General features: G+C 37.0%; 1 protein-coding gene across 2 annotated transcripts in view; it reads right to left on the reverse strand.

Annotated features, from left to right (window-relative positions):
• Positions 1 to 22145, reverse strand: part of LOC145681439 (uncharacterized) — a 136876-nt gene that overhangs the window by 25416 nt on the left and 89315 nt on the right. For both annotated transcript variants that reach the window (XM_081753083.1, XM_081753084.1), the window contains exons 5-6: positions 21362 to 21544; positions 14758 to 14940 (exon numbers count right to left, since the gene is read on the reverse strand). In XM_081753083.1, coding sequence (XP_081609209.1) covers positions 14758 to 14940; positions 21362 to 21544 — 366 coding nt within the window. The remainder of the gene's footprint in view (positions 1 to 14757; positions 14941 to 21361; positions 21545 to 22145) is intronic.

Consider the following 22145-nt stretch of genomic DNA (forward strand, 5'->3'; position numbering starts at 1 on the left):
CCACAGACAAAGGATATGGCCACAGACAAAGGATATATCCTTTGTCTGTGGCGGTGGCACTGCTGCTCCGTGGGAGGGGCTAGAAGCCGTCGTCTGCAAGTGATTGTAGATCCATCTGGTGTGAAATCTTCTTGCCAAACCGCGTGGTGGTGTTTGTAAACACTGGCGTGTGGAATTGTTTATACACTACATCACGTGGGACATTACAATATACTTTTAATTAGCTCTCTTGTGGATATATGGTTAGCATACGCGTCTTTCTCGCGGGAGGCCAGAGTTCGATATCTGGTGGGAGTACATGTAGTTCGGGTCCCGTGTTTGTCTGTAGGACCACGTTTGATATAGCCTAGCTTCTGTAATGAACTTTAAACTGTCATCAACAAACCAACCGTTGTCTACTTCTAAATCGCTTAATCCAAACATTGAAAAGTGGGTATTAAACGAAACTAGCTGCGGCCTTCTAAATAGCTTAATGCAAGTATCGAAAACTTAGTATTAAGGGATATGACTTACAAGCTTCAGATATTAAGTAAAGTAAATTCTGACCCTGATATAGACTACCTATAAATTACCATTTGTATTATTATTCACTTACTAATATAATTCTAGACAGAACTCAAAAATCACAATTTAATGGAAACACTTTCTCTTGGATAGAAACTTCAATAATCAGTTAATTTAACAGTAAATTTCATCGCATATGCAAGATTCATTCTCTGTGATAATACATGTTTACATTCTACATCAGACAATAGGTCCACGAGAACATCTTAACTGGTCAGTGATTAACGCACGTTCTAGCGCACGTTTGATTCGTGGTAAGAGTATTTGTCGCGGATACAAACCCAAGTAGTAGATCAGGTTTCACATTAAACAAGAATGTATTTATTTTAGCCTAGTCGGCATAATCGTGGAACGTAAAACTCAAAGAATGTATTTATTAATTTGTTCTTCATTTGCTTCGTTACACATATTGATTGGTATTTTCTCGGTGCAGCTCAGTCTTTCCGTTTCATACTGTCTCTGCGCTGAAAAAGGAAATTAAATGCAAACCCGAACAATCAATAGATTGACGTTTGATGCAATATCCGTGATGATTTTCTTAAAAGTATAATCACTCAGAATCTTTAAGAACTTGCAATACGTATTTTGATGAGAAATCTGGTCAAAGTCTAACAAGGAACCCTAGGTATCTATCAGAGCCCGATTTTCATGAAACTTTGTATATAGAGAGAGTACCTCGGGAAACTCGCACAGCCAAAATTGTAGCTGCAGAGTCCAAGACGTTGGGACACTAGTACCCGAGAAAGATCAAAAGTGGAACGTCAGTACATTAAGGACATGGTGACAAAATGCACGTTTTTGTTTAAAACTAATCGTTGTAGCGACACGAAATGAACATACATCGATACGAGATGGTCGATATGATCTGTTAAAAGTTTTAAAAGAATATCCGCCATCTTGAAAGAGGCCATGTTGAAACTGGTGCGATTGGTGTAAATGAAAAGAGGGTCATCCGATGCATTAATTTGAACGTAAATAGCCACAAAAACCTGTTGGTGAAGTCTGCTGTGGGATTATATTATTCCTGTGCTTCTGGTAGTGGTGTAGGTACAAGATAAGCAAAGTGTATCTCATGACACTCGAGCAGATGGAGGGTATGGAGGGCTATAGGTGAACTGATATCACGTTCTGATTTCTGTTCGAATTAATTTAAGTCTAATAAAGAGTTACAAGTTAATGTCAACCATGACATTATTATGAAGATTGAACCCGTCATATCAGCACATCGACACCAATTACATGTTGACTCTGACACAAATGATGTAGTGCTAAAATTATATTGTGCTCGGTTTTCTAGTTCCACTGATCCCACTCATAGCGCTCCATAATGTGCATTTGCTCGAGTGTTATAAGATACTTTGCTCATCTTGTACCTAAATCACTCTACCAGAAGCACAGGAATAATGTAATCCCACAGCAGACTTCACCAACAGCTTTTTGTGGCTATTTACGTTCAAATTAATGCATCGGGTGACCCTCTTCTCATTTACACCAATCACAGCAGTTTCAATATGGCCTCTTTCAAGATGGCGGATATTCTTTTTATAACTTTTAACAGATCATATCGACCATCTCGTATCGATGTATGTTCATTTCGTGTCGCTACAATGATTAGTTTTAAACAAAAACGTGCATTTTGTCACCATGTCCTTAATGTACTGACGTTCCACTCTTGATCTTTCTCGGGTCCTAGTGTCCCAACGTCTTGGACTCTGCAGCTACAATTTTGGCTGTGCGAGTTTCCCGAGGTACTCTCTCTATATACCAAGTTTCATGAAAATCGGGCTCTGATAGATACCTAGGGTTCCTTGTAAGTATTATAGGTATTCACATTATTAGTGAAACTGAGGCAGAAGGTGTAAAAATAGGAATAAGAACGGGACTTAATAACACTTTGCCACGACTTTGCTCCTTACAACCTAGATGAATCAAATCTAGAAAGTAGTCAAGTTTATTTATTCCTAATGTGGACGATTCTTTTGACACGAAGAAGGTGTTTCTTGGTATAGATTGCGTCATTATTAAATATTGTAAATCCGTAATATCTTCTTTACCACAGCTTTTCTACAAAAATCACAGATCGTTGGGAGGGTTATAACCAGGCCCGCAACCAGAGGGGAGCTAGGGGGACTGCCCCCTAAACTTTCCGTAGCCCCTTCAGACCTCAATACAAAATGCTATTATTAATGCAAAAATCATAATTTAGATATTTCTAAGAGAATTTTAATGACTTGGCCCCCCTAACATATTCATGGTACCCCCAAACTTATGTGGCTGGTTTAGGGCCTTGTTATAACCACTTGGGCTTCATTATTTTAGTATTTTTTACGCTGCTTATTATCCGACTACTTCATCAGTGAGCAATTTTCTTTCATTTCCAGTTCATGCAAAAGGACCAGAGTGAAGTATGCAATTCATGTTTTCCTAAAGCTATTTTCAAAAGTTTACAATGTGCAATATGGATTTCCATGGATTTATACGCAAATCCATGTTATGGTATTATTATTACAATATTGCAGTACCGTGTAAAATAAATTTATGGCAGAAAAAGAATGTTTAAAAAATTCACGAAAGTATGTTGAAATGTAAAGTTCAAATGACCCCAAGGTTGGAAATTATAGGTGTATTTTGGATTCATACAGGGTTATGCATTGAATTAAGATATTCAATATAAAGGAAATATTTTGTAGATACAGCAGTTTGAGCCAATGAAACAAAGACTCGTAAAAGCATCTGCTAAGTTAAACTTGAATGCAATTGTGATCTGTAGTTTAACATTAGTCTACGTCATAAAGGCAAAGAAACGAGAAGCAAAGATACAACATTTCTTGTTTGTTTTCATCTGCGTGTGGGATCGTTATTAAATGCGAAGTGACGTAAATATTCATAATGATAAAATACTGAAATCAGGCCCCTCAAAAACTGTATTAAGCTAAGTTTCATTGCAAATCTACGTTCTCCAGGAAGAGAAATTTCGATATTTAAAATTCAAGAATACTGCTGATGTTATTATAATAACCCATACGCGTTATTAATAGTATTCTTTCTTTCAGTCGTCGGATGCTATTAATTTAAAATGGGTAGGGTTATTTCAACATAATGAAATATCAGCAGTATTCCTGATTTTAAATATCCAAATTTCTCTTCCTGGCAAAAGATAGTAATGTCATGAAATTAGAAATAGTTCTTCTTGGAAGGTCTAATTTAAAAATAGAGGGACATTTGTGTTTAGTTTAACGTCCTGCAATTATGCACCGAGGCTAAAAATGGTGTTAATGAGATGGATGATGATAGAATGAAGAAAGTGGGAGGAAGTTACAGAACTGAAATATATTCCAAAAGTCTTCATTTGTTTTCCTAAAAAAAAAAGTAGTTTTAAGATCCCAGCGTGTAAAAAGAGAAAGAAAGAAAATTTACTCACCTTATAAGAAGCAAATTTCGTTCATGTTTTGGTTTATTTTCTGCTAGTTTGTAATACTGACATTACAAGAAAATGTGATTTTACTTTGTTCCTTGACATCTCCAGCCCTTTTAGAAACAAAGCCCAGTTTCCTCTCAGCCTTTATGCAAAACATAGGTCGAATGAATCATATGTTATACCAGAAGAAAACAGAATGTTTTCACATATTCTTGCCTTACCCTGCTCATTTCGAAGGATTTTTCGTAAATTAATGAAACAATTAGGAAATCGCGTGAAGCTAGTGGTTGGTCATTATAGTCTGTTCGTAGCTATGATAATTCTACAGATGGTGATCAGAAAAATGGAAATACCTGAACGAAATTTCAACTTACCAGATTAATATGGTGTCGGGCCACCTTTCGCCTTCAGAACAGCCTTGATGCGAGTGGGATGGAGGCATAGAGGTCGTGAATGGTAGCAAGTGGAATTTTACACCATTCCTCGTGCAGGGATCGGCCAGTTCTGTGAGAGAGAATGGAGGTGGAAATCGTCGCCGGAGTCGTGTTTCCAAGACGGACAGCAGATGTTCAATTATGTTGAGATCTGGGGATTGGGCGGGCCAGGGGACGTGTTGAATTTCATCCCGATGTTCCTCAAACCAAGCTGCAACAACGCCAGCTGTGTGAATGGGTGCATTATCATCCTGGAAGATGGCGTCATTGTCCGGGAACAATACCCGGACCATAGGATGCAAGTGGTCTCCTAAAATTGCGACATAATCATTGGCAGTGATTCGTCCGCTAAGTGTGACCTAGGGATGGCCAAAATTTTCCGGAATTCAGAAAAAATCCGGAATTCGGAAAAATTCCGGAATTCAGAAAAAATCCGGATTTCGGAAAAATTCCGGAATTCAGATAAATTCCGACATTCGGAAAAATCCAGAATTTAGAAAAAATTCGGAATTTTTCCGAAATCCGGAATTTTTCCGATTTTACTTTCCGGATTCCGGAAAGTAAAAATTCTGGAATTAGCCATCCCTAGCTAGTAACTGTTAAAAGAGAAACACAATAATGAATATATATACGTACTGTATTAGTTTCTTGTAGTTGGATATGTCTTTATCACTTACGTAGACAATTGCTACTGCAGATATTTACTGCTTTATGAGGAAGGTCTTATTTTCACACACAAAAAAGTCGTCGCCGGTATGTCTCAAACATTATCGCGTTCCCAACTGCAGCTGCTCCAAAGCAGTGCAAACTACTTTTTAACCAGGCGAAAGGCAGTGAAGGGAAAGAAATCTCAACAAATATTCTAATAACATTCGCTTATTGTCAACATACCTACAGTGAGCGCAGAAAGTGTTCGTACACCGTGCATACTTTATATTGAAAACAGCTAGCATGAGAACGGGAGGTGGAAAATATATATATATATAAAACCAGAATTAAGACTACACATTCATACATTTTATTTCTATATACAAGAGAAAGGCCAAACAAACACAATCACTGTTTTGTTCAGAAGAAAAGAGAGAATTCCTTTTTTGTAAACGCAAAAAGTCACCGTACACTTATGCTTGAATTAATGCTTATAAAGTATGTTACGTTATTTAATATTTTATGGGATTATCCTGTGCGTTAATGATTGTCTGTAGTCTTCGTGGCATTGATTTCGCCTGTAGTAGTTCGTAGTTCTGTAGCTTCGGGACTGATTATGTCCCATTCTTCTTGAATAGCTTTTCTCAGGCCTTCTTTAGTAGAGAAGCTGTGTCTTCTGATTCTTGTCTCCAGAACAGACCATAGATGTTCTATGGGGTTCATGTCTGAGGATTGGGGAGGTGTGCGAAGCTGTTTCAAGGTATTATAGAGTAGCCACAATCGAGTATTTTCCGCTGTATGTTTGGAGTCGTTGTCTTGCTGAACAATAAATTGTTTTCTGCGCACTAGTATGTAGATTTTCCTTTAATATGTTAATATACACTTTGTGGATCATCACTCCATCGATAAAGTGGAGACGACCCACTCCTGAGGCACTCACTCATACAATCCCAGACGAGCACGGACCCTCCTCCGTGTCTTACTTTAGGGACGAGATTTTGAGGATTCATCTCTGTATTCACCTTGCGCCATACCATACGCCTCCCATTGGATTCGATAAGATTAAATTTACTTTCGTCCGAAAATATGACCCTATTCCAGAAAGAAGCCTGATCCCTTATCTTTATACTCTATTTCAAACTTTAGTCTCTTTATACGATTTGTCTTGTTCACCCTGAACATTTTCCTGGCTATCCGACCATGATACCCATTCTCTCTGCAAATATTCCGCACTGTACTGGCTGATACTTTAACACCGCGTGTTTCCAGATCCGTTGTCAATTGCACAGCACTACTTTTCGGAACCTTTTTTCTTTCCCTAATAATGTAACGTTTATCTTGTTCACTCAACACTCTTGGTCTTCCAGTTCTTTTTCTTGTTTTTTTTCTTTTTCTTTTCTTTCTTTCTTTTTTTTTGTTTGTTTCGCACAGTGATAGAAACATTATACATCGCAATTATTGCTTGTACTATTGAACGAGGCCTGTCTGCAAGGTTTGCTATCTTTCTCAAAGACTTACCTTTCTTATGCAATTTAATAATTACTTTTCTTGTCTCCTCATTTGTTTCTGTTCGGTTGCCAGTGACGACGCCAGAGGGGGGCAAGGGGGGCGAGCGCCCCCTAGTAGCTACTTCTGCCCCCCTGACTGCCACCTAGACTGCCCCCCCAGACCCCTACAATTTTTAAACATTCTACATGTAGTATTTTATATCAGTATCATAACCAATCTCATTGTCAAACTGTAGTCTACTTTCCATGCATTTACTGTGTGGCTGATTAGTCCTCAAGCTTTCTTCTTTGAGCGTCTGGGTATGCACGCATATTTCTGTTTTCTAATTAGCCCCTTTTGAGGTAAATTTTAGTTCTACTTCTTTCTTACGATTTTCAATTATTGTGCCTAGCGAACAATAGTAGATTTGGTCGGCTTGGTTTCTTCTCATTGGATCAACTTCGATTGGAAACAAAAGAAAGGTAAAACCATTTACGTAACTTATTTGTATTTAGGTTTGAAGTTTTCAGTTTCATATTTTGTTTTATTTAAAGGTTCTATACTTCTTTTTTCTGAAACATTATTCTCGGCTTTCAATATTCAGAGGATGTGCTTATAACAGCTTAGTTTGCAACTACCAGGGCTTAACTTTTTGAAAGGGATAAAAAAAGTTGTGTTTTCTCTTCCTGCAAATGATAATAATAAATTTATGGAATGAAATTGATTCCCAATAAAACGTATTGTCAGAGTGCTGATCTTTAGTTAGTAATTGGTTTATACTAGTGCTCCCTTACTTATTTTGTTTCAAAGTACTGACGTGACGTCTACCATATTGACTAGGAACTGCTGAAAAATTTGTAGCCCAACTCAGAAGCAGTGCACGTGGAATGGTGAAGTTTTACTTCTTCTACACTTCCCCCGAGAGTCAATATACTACCTTGTACAGTGCTCCAGTTTTTGCAGAAAAGTTAAAAAATCTGAAGATTCCTCGCACCACTGTTCGTAGCACTACCCCTATCAGATCTAAAATGGTGTCCTTTCAAGTGTTATTTAAGTTTCGGAAATAAATACACGTAATAGTTAGACGGAGCTAAATCTGCGGAATAAGAATGATGATCTAGAAATTGAAATCCTAGATTATGCAATGTCAGTTGTGTTCGCAGGGGCTTTATGGACAGGTATATTCTCCTGAAGGAACATAATTCCTTTTTTTTTTAACTTTCCGCGGCGTTGAACTTTGAATTTTTCTTTCAGTTTTGTAAGTAATGTAGAGATTCTGGATTAAATATCTGACCGTTGCGGAGGTAGTCTATGAGTACCACTTCATATTTATCCCAGAAGAATGTTGCAAACAGTTTCTCAACCTACTTCTGTGTCTTGAAGTTCTTGGAGCGATGAAGAACGGAGTGCTATTACTCCATTGATTGTTGTTTCGATTCAGGATCATAAAGGTACAACCATATTTCATCTATGGTTACTATTCGTGAGCGAAATTGATCAGCATTACGGTCAAATTGGAAGAAGACTTCTCTTAATGCCGTCACTCTTATTCTCCTGACATTTTTTGGGAACCCATTATGCCGAGAATTTGAGCATACCCAAGCCATTCTGAATTATGCTACCAACGCGTTTGAAAAGAAATGCCCAGAATCTCTGACACAAGTTTTGCTGAGAAGGTAAAAATTGAGAAAGTGGGGTGCAGCCAGACCTCAGACTATAACTATATACTCAGACTAGTTTACTATACACTTTAAAAACTATATAAATAATAGCTTAAAATATTTTTGTCACTCAAAAACTAAAATGGCCTAAGCCCTCCGACCCAGGGTTATATCCACCACTGGCTGAAATGCTGCAAGAATAATGTCACAAATTCCATCCATGATTTCGGGAAGTCATCGGTTTTAATCATCCTGGATGTAAAGGATAATTTGTTGAGAAATCGCCACGTTTATACTAAGCCACTTACTCCTTTACCACTGTATATAACGGAGGAGAGTCCCGTGGTGTTTCAATGATTTCCTAATTAATTTACTTCGGTGACTTTCCTTGGTGGAACAAAAATGTTATAACAGTTAGGATCTGGATGTTCGTTAAATTATCTGTTTGGGCACACATAATCACTTCAGAGGCCCGAGAAACAATAAGAATTTCATTATTAATATGAAAATTTGTATTTGTACATACAGAGATATGTTTTTTCTAAACTACGGTTTCATTTTTCTCCCTAGTACCTACACTCCTTCTGGATTGGACTACGACATTTTCAGCAGCTCCTCTCTCTCTCTTTCTATATATATATATATATATATATATATATATATATATATATATATATAGACCTATATATATATATATATATAGAGAGAGAGAGAGAGAGAGACTAGCATATAGTACTAGACGGATGTGTTACTTGTAGCATAGGCGAAAGTAATTCAATTTATGTTCAGGCTTCAAAAGTTTCATTGAAAAATATTTCATGTGCAGATGTTACTTATTTGTTAGTTACAAATTTTACTTGAAATAAGTTTAATTTATAATCACATAGGTCTAATATGAAAACAGCAACGAAATACACAATGTAATGTAAAATAAGTCAAACGTAATAAATATGTCATTTTTGGTATGGCAAATAGCCGCCCCCCCGAAAATGTATCTGCCCCTCCTTTGCCCCCCTAAGAACTTAAAGCTGGCGTCGTCACTGTCGGTTGCTTCCCATTTTGACAGCCCACCGTGCAGTTTTTTCACTCCTATTCACAACTAAACTCATTCTGTTACTCGTCATGCTATACAGAGGTGTATACTCAAATGAATACTAGTGAACCCCAGTTGTGGTATCTTTGTTTCGTATTCGTACGTCAGGTGTACGATCTCTTTTTGCGTCTACTCTATACACTTTCTATCGAATTTATTTACTTTCTGACCATTAAACTTGTCTTTGTGGTTCTTTATTGATATATTCATAAAGCTTAGTTTTCATTATTCATATTGTGTGTGTTATTACACTTCTTAAATTTTCTGTTTCTATTTCGCAGGCATTCTCGTTTCAATAGCATAGGTGTACGAACACTTTCTGCGCTCACTGTATGTACAGTAAATACAAATTTATAAGTTTTGACTTTACGAAGTATACAATGTAATTGTTCAATAATTAACATAAGCAGGCATTCATTAATTTATATTAATATAATAATTAATAAAACTAATAAGCGGGTGATTGATGACTCAGTAGTAGAGTTTTCATCTATGGTATTCTAACCCAGGACATGTAGGTTTTCGATGGCTAATTTTGTGTTCGAAAATTTTCACGGTGATAGGCCTACTCTTGGTTCCCTTTCTTATATTTGTTCCATCATCACTCATTAACGAATAGTTTATCAAAACTCTATAGCCATATATTCATTCTGTCCGTCAGTGAAACAAACAGTCTCAAGAACTATCTGATGGATTACCATCAATTTTGGCCATGATGTACAGAGTCAATATTTAAGAATCGAGTTCCCTGATGAATGTAATATTCAAACCAGAAGCGGTAGAAATCAACCATTTCCGGTTTTAACGTTAATCATTATATAGTAAATATGGTAATAGATAGCGAGAAGCGGTTTCCAGTAATCGACATATATAACATTCATGTAGATAGAATGTTACCCAATTTGTGCATCTGCTGAAAATAATGAGCTTAGGTATTTAGAGAGCATTTTCCGCTTTAGAAAATGTGTGCTTGGTAAAGAATGTAGAGAATTAGCTGAGTCAGGCACGTAGCTAGAATATGGTAATAGGAAGGGGGGGGGGTCTGTCACGAAATACTGTGGTTATTTACCAGGGGCTCAATCATTCTATATATTTGCACTGGGATGTTAGCGCCCTATAATTCAACTTATTTTTGTATTGTGTAAAGTAACTTCCACTCACTCTTGAACTAGGCTTGCCTCTCATCGTCTCAGTGAGTTACTCCAACCGTTATTGGCAACATATATTGGTTCGTTTAGCCAAGATTTCTAATGGGGGGATGATATGAAATACTGTGGTTACACACCAGAGGCTCGATCAATCTAAATATTTTACTGACAACATACCCATATTGATTGGTTAGGACAATAAAATGAGGATTTATTAGTAAGAATTTTAATAGGAAGCTATGAAGAAATCTCGAGTAAAAAATATAAAAACGTATTGAAAAAGATATAGTCTTCCGAGGTCATTCGAACGGTGTCGAGAATTTTGCGTCTGGGAAATTTGCGCCCTACCTCAAGAACAGGGAAAATTGTGCCTACGATTTACCTCCACCGGGAAGTTTGAGCCCTGCGAAATAAAAGAACCTATTGGAGCTTACGCATTTGCTCGGAGGGGCTGACATTACAGCATAAACAATCCTCCCCCCACAACCATGCCATTTGTGATTTATTTTCATTGTGGCTATATAAGGGGAGAATAAACTTCAATATAAGCCAAAAGAACACAACGGATCAACGCAATCACTGCTTCTTCCAGAGATGATTTTGGGGGAACACTGACCTCTCTAGAGCTCTCAGAGTGCCCCCTCGGAGGAGACCAAAATAATACGTCTATAATATAATAATAAATGGAATAGAACCAGCAGTGACCCCCCTCCGGAATACTAAGTGTGCCCCCCGGAACATTTTTTTCTGAAAGAACGACTGAGCGCAATTGTGTGTTTGAAGTGTAATTCCAGCAAGTAAACACACTGTACATAGTTTTCTTGATAATATTACTGAACTGATTTTACATTCACTTTACATTTTCTTTTCTATATTTTGTGTCCTGAAAAGCCAAACAACTCGCAAGGATTGTGAACAGAGATATCTGGGTAGAGCCAAACAGCCTTTTGTAGATTAAATTATACTCTTTGATTATATTAATAAATAATTATATATCAGTCATTTATACTTTTATTGTAAATTTTGTAGTATAATGAAAAATTGTATTTGTATGGATTGCCCTTTAGTGAACTAAAATTGTATTTTTTTCATTTGTTCGGAATATTATAACGGATGGAGTAACTCACTGAGACAATGAGAGGCAAGCCTAGTTCAAGTGTGAGTGGAAGTTACTTTACACAATACAAAAATAAGTTGAATTGTAGGGCGCTAACATCCCAGTGCAAATATATAGCCGGCGCATTTTCCCCTTTTTTTGGGGTAGGGCGCAAACATCCCAGTGCAAATATATTGCGAGCGCATTTTTTCCTATTTTTGTGGTAGGGCGCCAATTTCCCAGGCGCAAAATTCTCGCATTCTAGGAAAATATAATGTCCGTGAAGTTGACAAGCCACTTATGTCAGACTCCAATTTCGACTTTAAACGTCGCTAGTGCTATGTTAGTGTTCGATAGTGACGCAAATCGTTAGTACTCCACAGATAACGTGTGCTTTTTAAATAATGGATATAAGTCTTCTAATTGCATGCCAACACGCCCACTTCTAAGAATCATCTCAAAAATGAGGTTAAACGTTAGAGCAAGTAAGTGCTCATTAGTGCCATTAACATTAGCGTTAATGCTTCCATCGTACGGCCGTTTGAGTAATAATAACACCACGCTCATTGCTAGAGTCTCAATGCGTCCCTATATTCTCGCGAACATTCTGACATGCCCAAGTTAGTTACTTTTTTTGCAACTATTGTTTATCTGTTATTGTTTATTGTTTATTGCTAGTCTGCAGAGTAGTCCTTACATTAATATGCCATTGTCCTTGATAATCATTGCGTACTTACAAGCAGTTTGTGATTACTGTTAGAAGATATCAAAAAACAACAGATAAAATCTACTACTTAACATATTTTTCTTTTACAGTACATAAACGATTAATAATAATAATAATAATAATAATAATAATAATAATAATAATAATAATAATAATAATAATAATAATAATAATAATAATAATAATAATAATATTCCAGCATAAAAGTTATCAATTGCATCACAGTGGCAACAAGCGACGCATATTTTAACTTCATAAAAATTCGTTTCTCACGATTTTCTGGAAAACTACATATGATAACTTCTTCATTATGTCAAGTTGTTTATCTCAGTGTGATATATGTCTTACCTCTGGACAATATCACAGTAAAACAAAAATTAAATATTAGGAGTACATCGTACTTTTGGACTACATCTCATTAACCATGGGAAGATTGAGTAGTGTATACTTTAGGATGTAAGTTTCAGCTTAACTTGCATCATACATTCTTAGGATTACAAAGAGGAAATTTGTTCGTTTGCATTTGAATAAAATTCTTAGGATTACAAAAAGAAAAAAATATTTTTTTCCAAATTCCGGAATTTTTCCGAATTCCGGAATTTTTCCGAATTCCGGAATTTTTCTGAATTCCGGCATTTTTCCGAAATCCGGATTTTTTCCGAATTCCGGATTTTTTCTGAATTCCGGAATTTTCCGATTTTACTTTCCGGATTCCGGAAAGTAAAAATTCCGGAATTGGCCATCCCTAGTGTGACCACAGGACCCAATGAAAACCATGATATGGCGGCCCACAGCATCACCGAGCCGCCGCAATGTTTCACAGTTGGGCGGAGACACTGCAGATCATAAGCTTCTTTGGGCGTTCTCCACACATAAACACGGCCCGTGGTTGGGAATAGGGTGAAGGATGACTCATCCGACAATATCACACGTTTCCAGTCCTCAATGGTCCAAGTTGCATGGTCGCGGCACTATTTGCGGCGTGCGAAAGTGTTATGGTCCCTGGTGAGCGGTTTGGCACGTGCAACACGACCCCGTAAGTTCATGTCATGTAATTCGCGGCGGACTATGATTGTCGAAACAGGGTGGGGTAGATGTTGATTGAGTTGCTCCGTCACTTGGTCCGCAGTGGCACGACGGTTCTGCGTGACAATGCGCTTTAATACCCGACGTGACCTGTCACTCATGATTTTCTTCCGCCCACTGTTCCGCTTCCCCGATGTGGTTTTCCCGTGTGTTGTGTAGGCCGTCATCATCTTCGACACTGTCCCACGCGACACACCTAACACAGTAGCCACTGCCGTCACACTCACTCCACATAACCGCGCACCAACAATTTGCCCTCTTTGAAAATCTGAGAGGTCTTCCATTTTATACTACCTCCGCCTGCTGCAGCCACTGGACACTGCTGTTCCACTGCGCCTGACGTAGTATGGAGACCGACCTAACACACCATCACCAGCGGTCCGGCGCTGCGGACGCCACGACACCGCTGCCAACCCATACATCTGACGTGTTGCCAACTACAGGTGTTTCCATTTTTCTGATCACCATCTGTACTTCCACTGCTTTAAAATCGTTTCAGATTAAAAGTATAAATAATATATCAAATTTGCGATTTAAAATTACTGTAATTTCCTGTATAGTAGCTACTTTGTTTAACTACAACGAAATTTTTATATGCATAATGCAATATTATGCACATTCAATTTCCATCCCTGAATGTGGCAAAAATGTCGACTAAAAGCAGGGAATTCGTGTTATTATTCAGTTCAAAATCTCTTGTCGTCGCGAATTATGTCGAGATATTTTAAGCTTAAAATATATAAAACGATAATCATGCCTGTTGTTCTGTATGGTTGGGAAACATGGTCGCTTACTTGGAAGGAAGAACATAGATTAAAAGTATTTGAGAACAAGATCCTGAGACGAATATTCGGACCCAAGAGAAACGGGAATGCGGAATGGTGGAAACTTTATAACGAGGAACTACATAATTTATACGGTTTATCCAACATCGCTAGGGTCATCAAGTCTAGGAGGCTCAGGTGGGCAGGCCATGTAGCCAGGATGGAAGAAAGTAGGAACGCTTTCAAAATCTTAACTGGAATACCAATCGGAAAACGACCGTTAGGAAGACCTAGGCGCAGATGGGAGAACAATATTAAGATGGATCTCGCAGAGATAGGAATACAAAGTAGAAACTGGGTCCAGTTGGCTAAGGATAGAAGTCAGTGGAGAGCTTTTGTGAACGCGGCATTGAACCTCCGTGTTCCATAGGCCATAGAGTTAGTTAGTTAAACTGTGGCAAAAATGCAGGGAAAATGATCCAGACCTAAAGGGAATTCGTAACAATGTAGATAATTATTTCCACTTAGTCCTGGAAGGCAGTCTACGTTTTTGTGACCAGATATGTACAAGCTAGGAGAATATTATACTATCACCTATTTCTATAAATTAGAATTTATTAGGTTTCATACTTGTTTTTGCATATAATCCCATGATTTCTGAAAAGTCGCATTTTTATATTGCTTGTCCTTTTGCCTATTTAACTCTTCTATCATTGCTGTTTTTCCTATTTTATGGTATTTGTGCAGTTTAACAAGGGCTAGTCCAGCCAGAACTATGCACCATGAGAACAGAATAATGACTAAGACAGAATACTGAAAAGAGAGAAGTAATGCACGTTAATGTGTTTTATATTTGCAACTTATAAATTTTCAGTATTTTAAAATTTAGATAAAAAAATGATTCATTAATAAGAAAAAAAAACATTCGATACAGAATTCATTGTGACAAAACAAGATAAGCGGAAAATAAAGTTTAAAAGCCACATGCTCCCGACAGCATGAGGAAGTGAACATTGGATCTAAATAATGCGAAATTCATTGCTGTAGAGCTGATGCAATATGATATCGTGAAAGACTCGTCAGCATCTTTACTGAAACTTGGATAATACTAAATTGTGCAAGGTAGCACAAGGTATTTCCAAAGAAGGTTAGAAATTATGAAATTTTATGAAATGATAGTGACCTTAACCCGTCAACGCCCAATTTTCCTTACAGAAAATATAAAGTTAGATTTCTCCTTTGTCTTACCTGAAGGAGATATTTCTGTTGTTTACACGTTTAGGAAGTAACCATTCTTAGGATCACCTGGCACCACTGTGTGATTTCAAATTCATTTAGCGGCTAATAATTGAAGCAGGGAAATTTGTATGCTGCTGGCTGAGTGGTTGATTGTACGCTGTATTCTTTCGAAATGGCTACAACAAAATCTTTAAATATTCATGTTTACGTTCCAGAAACAAATTTTGCTCAGAAATGAATAAAAGTACTCCTAAATTTGTAATATATATATATATATATATATAAATAAACTCTTTATTTCTTGTCTTGTAACAGAGTTTGGGAATTATTTTTTTTGAGTTTATTATATAATAGAATTCTAATGTCGCATACCAAGTGCATGTGTGATATATTACTCATATATCAACTCGGACTAGGGAACCTATCCAAGTGTAACTCTGACTTCGAGACTATAGCCGTTGGATACCTTGTTCGAAACGAACATAACACGAAAAGGAACACATCCTCGATCTCAACCGTTGCGGAGATAGAAGCGTGAAAAGTTAGAAATTGAGCTCCATACTATACATTACAAAGTCAGATTCCGGGGCAGATTTTTCGGAAACGGTCGAATAAGGAAACTCAGCGAATACATATCAAATTAGTGTGGGGAGCCCATCACCTTTTGAATGAAAAATTTGTGTCCCCGGGGTACTCGCAGGGTCCCTGGCGGGGTCCAACTCAAAACATAGTGAACGTACCAGAAGATAGTGTTTCATAGAATATTGGCACACAAAATACCCTGTGACAATATTGATTTGCAGCAATATGCAATTTATAGGAAGAATATGTGGATGAAATAAAAGTAAACAAAACTATCTGCAAAGAAAATAGATATACAACTTCGCATATACGTGTTGGTATATTTACAGAATATTACTTCAATAAGGATGTGTTAGCTCGTCTCCCACCCCACTTGGTTATCGTTTTCTTTCCCGAGTTAAATTATCAAACTGGTTTCCAACTTCATATTTTAACGAAATATTATTCTTAACCTTTCCCTATAGCCCTAGAAAAGCACCCTCCGATATATTTTATTTCTACACCATTATTTCAGTTTTCTCCAACCCCACTCCTCTGCAAGTTGCCTCACAGTTTCAAGGTCACTCCTTTTCGCCTTTACCATCATGTTTCTCGTTCAGTAAATCCCCCGATAGAAATTTCACGGTGCACTCTGCGAATTTGGGGTTCCGATTCGCGAAGCATATACCGTTGCCTTTTAACTTCTCACCCTCCACGACTATTGCGATTAACAATGTATCCTTTCTCTTCTAGGACACGAAATCCAATGGTCATTGTCACTCTATGGTCTATTGGTCATTCTAAGTTACACTTATACTTGGATAAGGTCGGTTGTGCGACTCTGTGAGAGACTCTACAGCAATATGTTTTACTTCAATACCATGCACTTTTAAACGTGTTTTTTCTGTTTTGTTATTGTCGCAACTTAACGGATTTAGGAGCGTGGCCATAGTTTTCTACACCATTATTCCAGTTTTCTCCAACCCCACTCCTCTGCAAGTTGCCTCACAGTTTCAAGGTCACTCCTTTTCGCCTTTACCATCATGTTTCTCGTTCAGTAAATCCCCCGATAGAAATTTCACGGTGCACTCTGCGAATTTGGGGTTCCGATTCGCGAAGCATATGCCGTTGCCTTTAGAACTTCTCACCCTCCACGACGATTGCGATTAACAATGTATCCTTTCTCTTCTAGGACACGAAATCCAATGGTCATTGTCATTCTATGGTCTATTGGTCATTCGAAGTTACACTTATACTTGGATAAGGTCGGTTGTGCGACTCTGTGAGAGACTCTACAACAATATGTTTTACTTCAATACCATGCACTTTTAAACGTGTTTTTTCTGTTTTGTTATTGTCGCAACTTAACGGATTTAGGAGCGTGGCCATAGATTTTCAGATGTAGGTTATATTGACATTTTGACAAGTTGTCCGTTTGCACAGGGTTATCGTAGAAAGTTGAGATTTGTTCTATGTTCTTTTATTTAAGAATAGCTTTCATACAATAGCTTGCTACTTGACCCCCGGTTCCATTTGCAAATTTTGAGTTGGACCCCGCCTGGGGACACTGCGAGTACCCCGGGGACACAAATGTTTCATTCAAAAGGTGATGGGCTCCCCGCACTAATTTGATATGTATTCACTGAGTTTCCTTATTCGACCGTTTCCGAAAAATCTGACCCGGAATCTGACTTTGTAATGTATAGTATGGAGCTCAATTTGTAACTTTTCACGCTTCTATCTCCGCAACGGTTGAGATCGAGGATGTATCCCTTTTCGTGTTAAGTTCTTTTCGGACAAGGTATCCAACGGCCATAGTCTCGACCCGAAGTCAGAGTTACACTTGGATAGGTTCCTTAGTGAGTTAAGTCTATATTAGATTGAAGGCTAAGGTGTACCAGAACGATCTTTGAGCTACCGAAAACGTTTTGAAGAAAAATGTTTCGAATTATCCAAATGGAAATAATAATGATTGTTGTGATACAAACGAGAATCATGTCTAGAATTGTCCTCTGCAAGAGACAAAGGCACTGAAAAAGGAGAAGAAAGGTTCGTTCTCTTTCAAAGCTAAAAGTGACATGGTTTTAGTGAAATTTCATGGTAATAGTATTGTGATTGTAGTATCTAACTGTCATAACGTATTGCTGATTCAGAAGGTAGATAGGATTGGTGTGATTGCTAAAAAAAATCTCTGTAGACAGCCCATCTCACCAAAGGCCAGAATACAAACCAATTTTAGACTGTGTTTCTTGATTTCAATTCTCAGTAAATAATTTCTGTTTCTTTCCTTTTTGTCCTTAAGTTCGTAGCTAGTATATAGTTATGGCAACCGTAAAACAGGTTTAGAAGTTTAGTAGACCCTTTAAATGCATGATCTTAGCTTCTAACAGAGATAAATAACAAAAATATGGTTCAATGTAGATTTAGGAATAAAAAAAAAAGCAAGTCTTCGGTAAAGATTTCTAAGCACAAAGATTCAAGTATCTCCAAATGTAAATGTCTTATTAATGAGAAACCTTGATAATACATTAGGTAGATTTCGTATAGGTATCTACACACGTAGATATAACGGCATAGTAATGCAGTATTGTCAGCTGAGTAGAAACTTAGTTGTTCAAATGACACAACATCAAGTTATTATATATTCAAAATTCTGTATAGCACGGTACAAAATATACATATATGTTCCATAGAAAGTAGTATTGTAAACTTCAAGAAATACGTAGATACAAATTCAAGTACTGACTAACAGATTGTAAAGTAAGAAAGAAAAGTTTATTGATTTTGTGCAATAATTTTGGCACATTTTGTTAAATCGTGTACTATATTTCGCAATTTAATACGATTTGACTCCTCGCGATTTCTCTCAAAACTCGCAATACTGTTTCGTGTAATTTACAATATAAGTAATACATACATTTTGCACCGTTACATAGACATTCTGAACATGTAATAACGTAACATAGAATCATTTGAATACAAGTTCATATCGAATCGACAACGCTGCGTTTCTTATGTCATTAATGGTAGGGGAGAGTGTTGTACCATGGAACACTTTTTTCATAACTGCTCTTAAATATAATTGATTTGAATTGAAGAAAGTAATAAATGTCACCACCAGAAACTGTCGTATTTACCCTAATTAATTTCATAATTATAAGTTGTAATACCACTGTCTTGTAGAAATAAATGAAAAATTAGTTACATGGTTATTAATGTTCCATGGTACAACATGTTGACGTACCATGCAACAGTACCCTTTGTACCTTGGAACACAGCATTTGTGTAAAAATTAGAAACGCAATTTGAACTGAAATACTAGTATTTGCGATCTAGACAACAATTATTAAAATGAATAAAAGAAATGAACACACTACGAAATAATAATTATAGTAAGTTTCTTCAGAAAGGCTTTTCAAATGAGCTTAGGTTAACCACCGGTATTGCCTACAAATAATAAATTGTAGCATACAGGATAAATTTCAAGTTAGGAACTAATAGCTTTTCTCTTTCAAAATCGAAATCAGTTTTAGGGACGAGTAGCCCTAGAAAAATCACAGATGTAAGTGTTCCAAGTCTTCTCGCCAGAATCGGCACACTGTTCGTGAGTCCATCGAAGTCAATTCACACAATGAATTTATTGTTCTTCGCCTTTATCTTCCCTATAAGGTTGTCTGCCGTATATGCACCCTTCATCCGCACTATCTTCTTTATCATCGGAAAACAAAGGAAAAGATCCCTCCCCTGGGGAATGAGGCCGAAGTAATTATGGACATCCTCAAATTTTTTGAAAAAGCAGTGAACATTTGCTTTGATGATGCTTGTTGAACAAGCCAAACTCGTAGGTTCTGGCTTTTTATTGACAATTCGTTGCCATATCTTCGCATGAAACCACGCATACATTGCTCCTCAGCCTTTTTCTCCACATTCCAAGTGTCAGGAAGTTTCTTACAATTTGCAACCGCATATTTGTATTCCAATAGTCCTACACAATTTTTGACAAACCATAGCTCATTTTTGCAACTTTTTTTTTTTATGTTTTCATCAATCGATTTATCCTGAAGACTAAACACCCGCTTCACATGAAAATTTGTAGCATATTTGTAAGTCTGTACGCCAGATTTCTTAAAGTTGGACAAACTCCTAGAAAGCATAGCGAGTGGTGTACTTTGCAGGCTTCCATAATTGAGAACTTCGTACCAGGTTCAACTGTAACAGCTTCAATAGCTTTTTTCATGGCTTCCGGGTCGACAGGCACCTTCTTTACACCAGATTTACTTCGTGTATTGTAATCTGCAATAAAATAACAAAAAAGTACTGATGTACCTAGGAACATGTTCCAAGGTACATCATGTGTCTGTGTTCCTTGTTACAACAGGACGCCATATTTCAGAAGTTTTATTTTCAAACTTATAAGTTAGAACTACAGAAAGGAAAAAGTGGTGTATTGTTCTTACCGAGAAACGCTGAAAACAATGACTATGTTGTTGATTGTAAATTCATCAACGGTTAATACAAGTTTGCAAAATTGTTACTACGAAAATGTTTACAAAACGCAGCTTAAAATTTGTATCACCTCTCACCACCGCAAGTCTTGTTCAATGGTACAGACAAACGCACTGCAGTCATATCTGCTATCTTCCTCTCTATCTAGCATTGCAGAACGCCGACAGGCTGCAGCGCCTACCAGAAATTACAAATGTTCCCAGGTACGTTATGCTCTAGATACAACACTCTCCCCTATATTCTAATGGTTGTGGTTAGCCTGCGCAGTATGTAGAATTCTTATTTTGAAGATTAGAATAGAATGCTTGTTTTTCCATTTTCTTGTTTACTACACTAACGTTAGTGAATCGTATGGATTGTTAGGTTAGTTCGTCGCTCGTTACTCCACATGATAAGTTTTCAAGAAATGAGAATTGTTAAATTCTGTTTTCAGCAATAGATAGCTAGACCAATTATTCGGCTCAGCTCATTAATGGTGTCAAAAACTTGAGGTTATCTTAAAGAGTTCTTACCAGTATTTAATTTAATGTGCACAAATAGTTATTACTTCATTACTTGTGTGTGTTAAAAGCATTTAAATTTGACACATGTTTAACATTATTTCTCTAAAAGTATGCAACACGGATCTGCGAGTGGCATCTCTTTCGTCTTTGCTTTCATTGCTGATTCAAATCATGAAATTAAATTTAGGTCATTCCATTTGAATATATATATAACTTTATATTGGGTTGGCGACACTCTTCATCTGGTGATGTTACCCTATATATGGATAGATGTCCCCCTATAGTTGCTTTGTGCAGTTTCGCTTCTCTCCCTCTCTTGGTTCATATATATATATATATATATATATATAGTGATCTGTGGGCGCCATTTTTAGAACACCCGATATACGATATACGTTTCCTTATCATATACGTATCTTACTTACCCTCTTCAAGTCCTCCTTAGACTTTACTGAGAAAAACCCTTCAACGCCATTTACTATAGTCACTAAAGTATACGCTAAAATTGCTACACATATAGCACTAGTATCACTACCAGAAATATGGTCGAAATGTTGACTGTTGGGAAAGTACAGGGCAGTTAAAACCATAGTAATCAATCCAGCAATCTGAAATGAAACAGTTCTTCAGATATAATAAAGAATAATGGAAGAATGAACATACAGAAATTGAATCACTACGTACCAGTTTCCCCCGAGTTTCCACACTACATTATATGAGCATAATCAATCATGTCTAAATTATAACGACCCTATCTAACACGAATGTGACAATGGTATATGATGCTATCATTATATTAACAAAAAATGGTAGTCTAAGGAGCGGCATTGAGAATCTCAATATTCATTTCAGCAATCCCGAGAACTATCTATCAGACACTCATATCCGTCGTTTTGGATTATTTTTACATGTCATCATACACGGTGTACAATTTTCCTTATAAATTATGAACTCTGACTTTCCCTTAGAATATGCATTTTAATTAATTTAATATCACAATCCTCGGGAGACCTAAGGTTAATAACCATGCCAAGTACCATTGTAATTGTTTCAATAGTTATTGCTTGATCTGATCAGATAGAAACTGACATTCACTTTTATACAGGATAAAATATTTTGTTTGGTATTTTACTAATAAACAAAAATCAGTATGGCTGGATAATTCATTTTTGGTTCTGTTCCATAAAGCTACGCTAGTCCTTTGTGTGA

Source organism: Thermobia domestica, chromosome 3 (assembly GCF_964235325.1).
Source record: "Thermobia domestica chromosome 3, izTheDome1.hap1.1, whole genome shotgun sequence".
Taxonomy (NCBI): Eukaryota; Metazoa; Arthropoda; class Insecta; order Zygentoma; family Lepismatidae; genus Thermobia; species Thermobia domestica.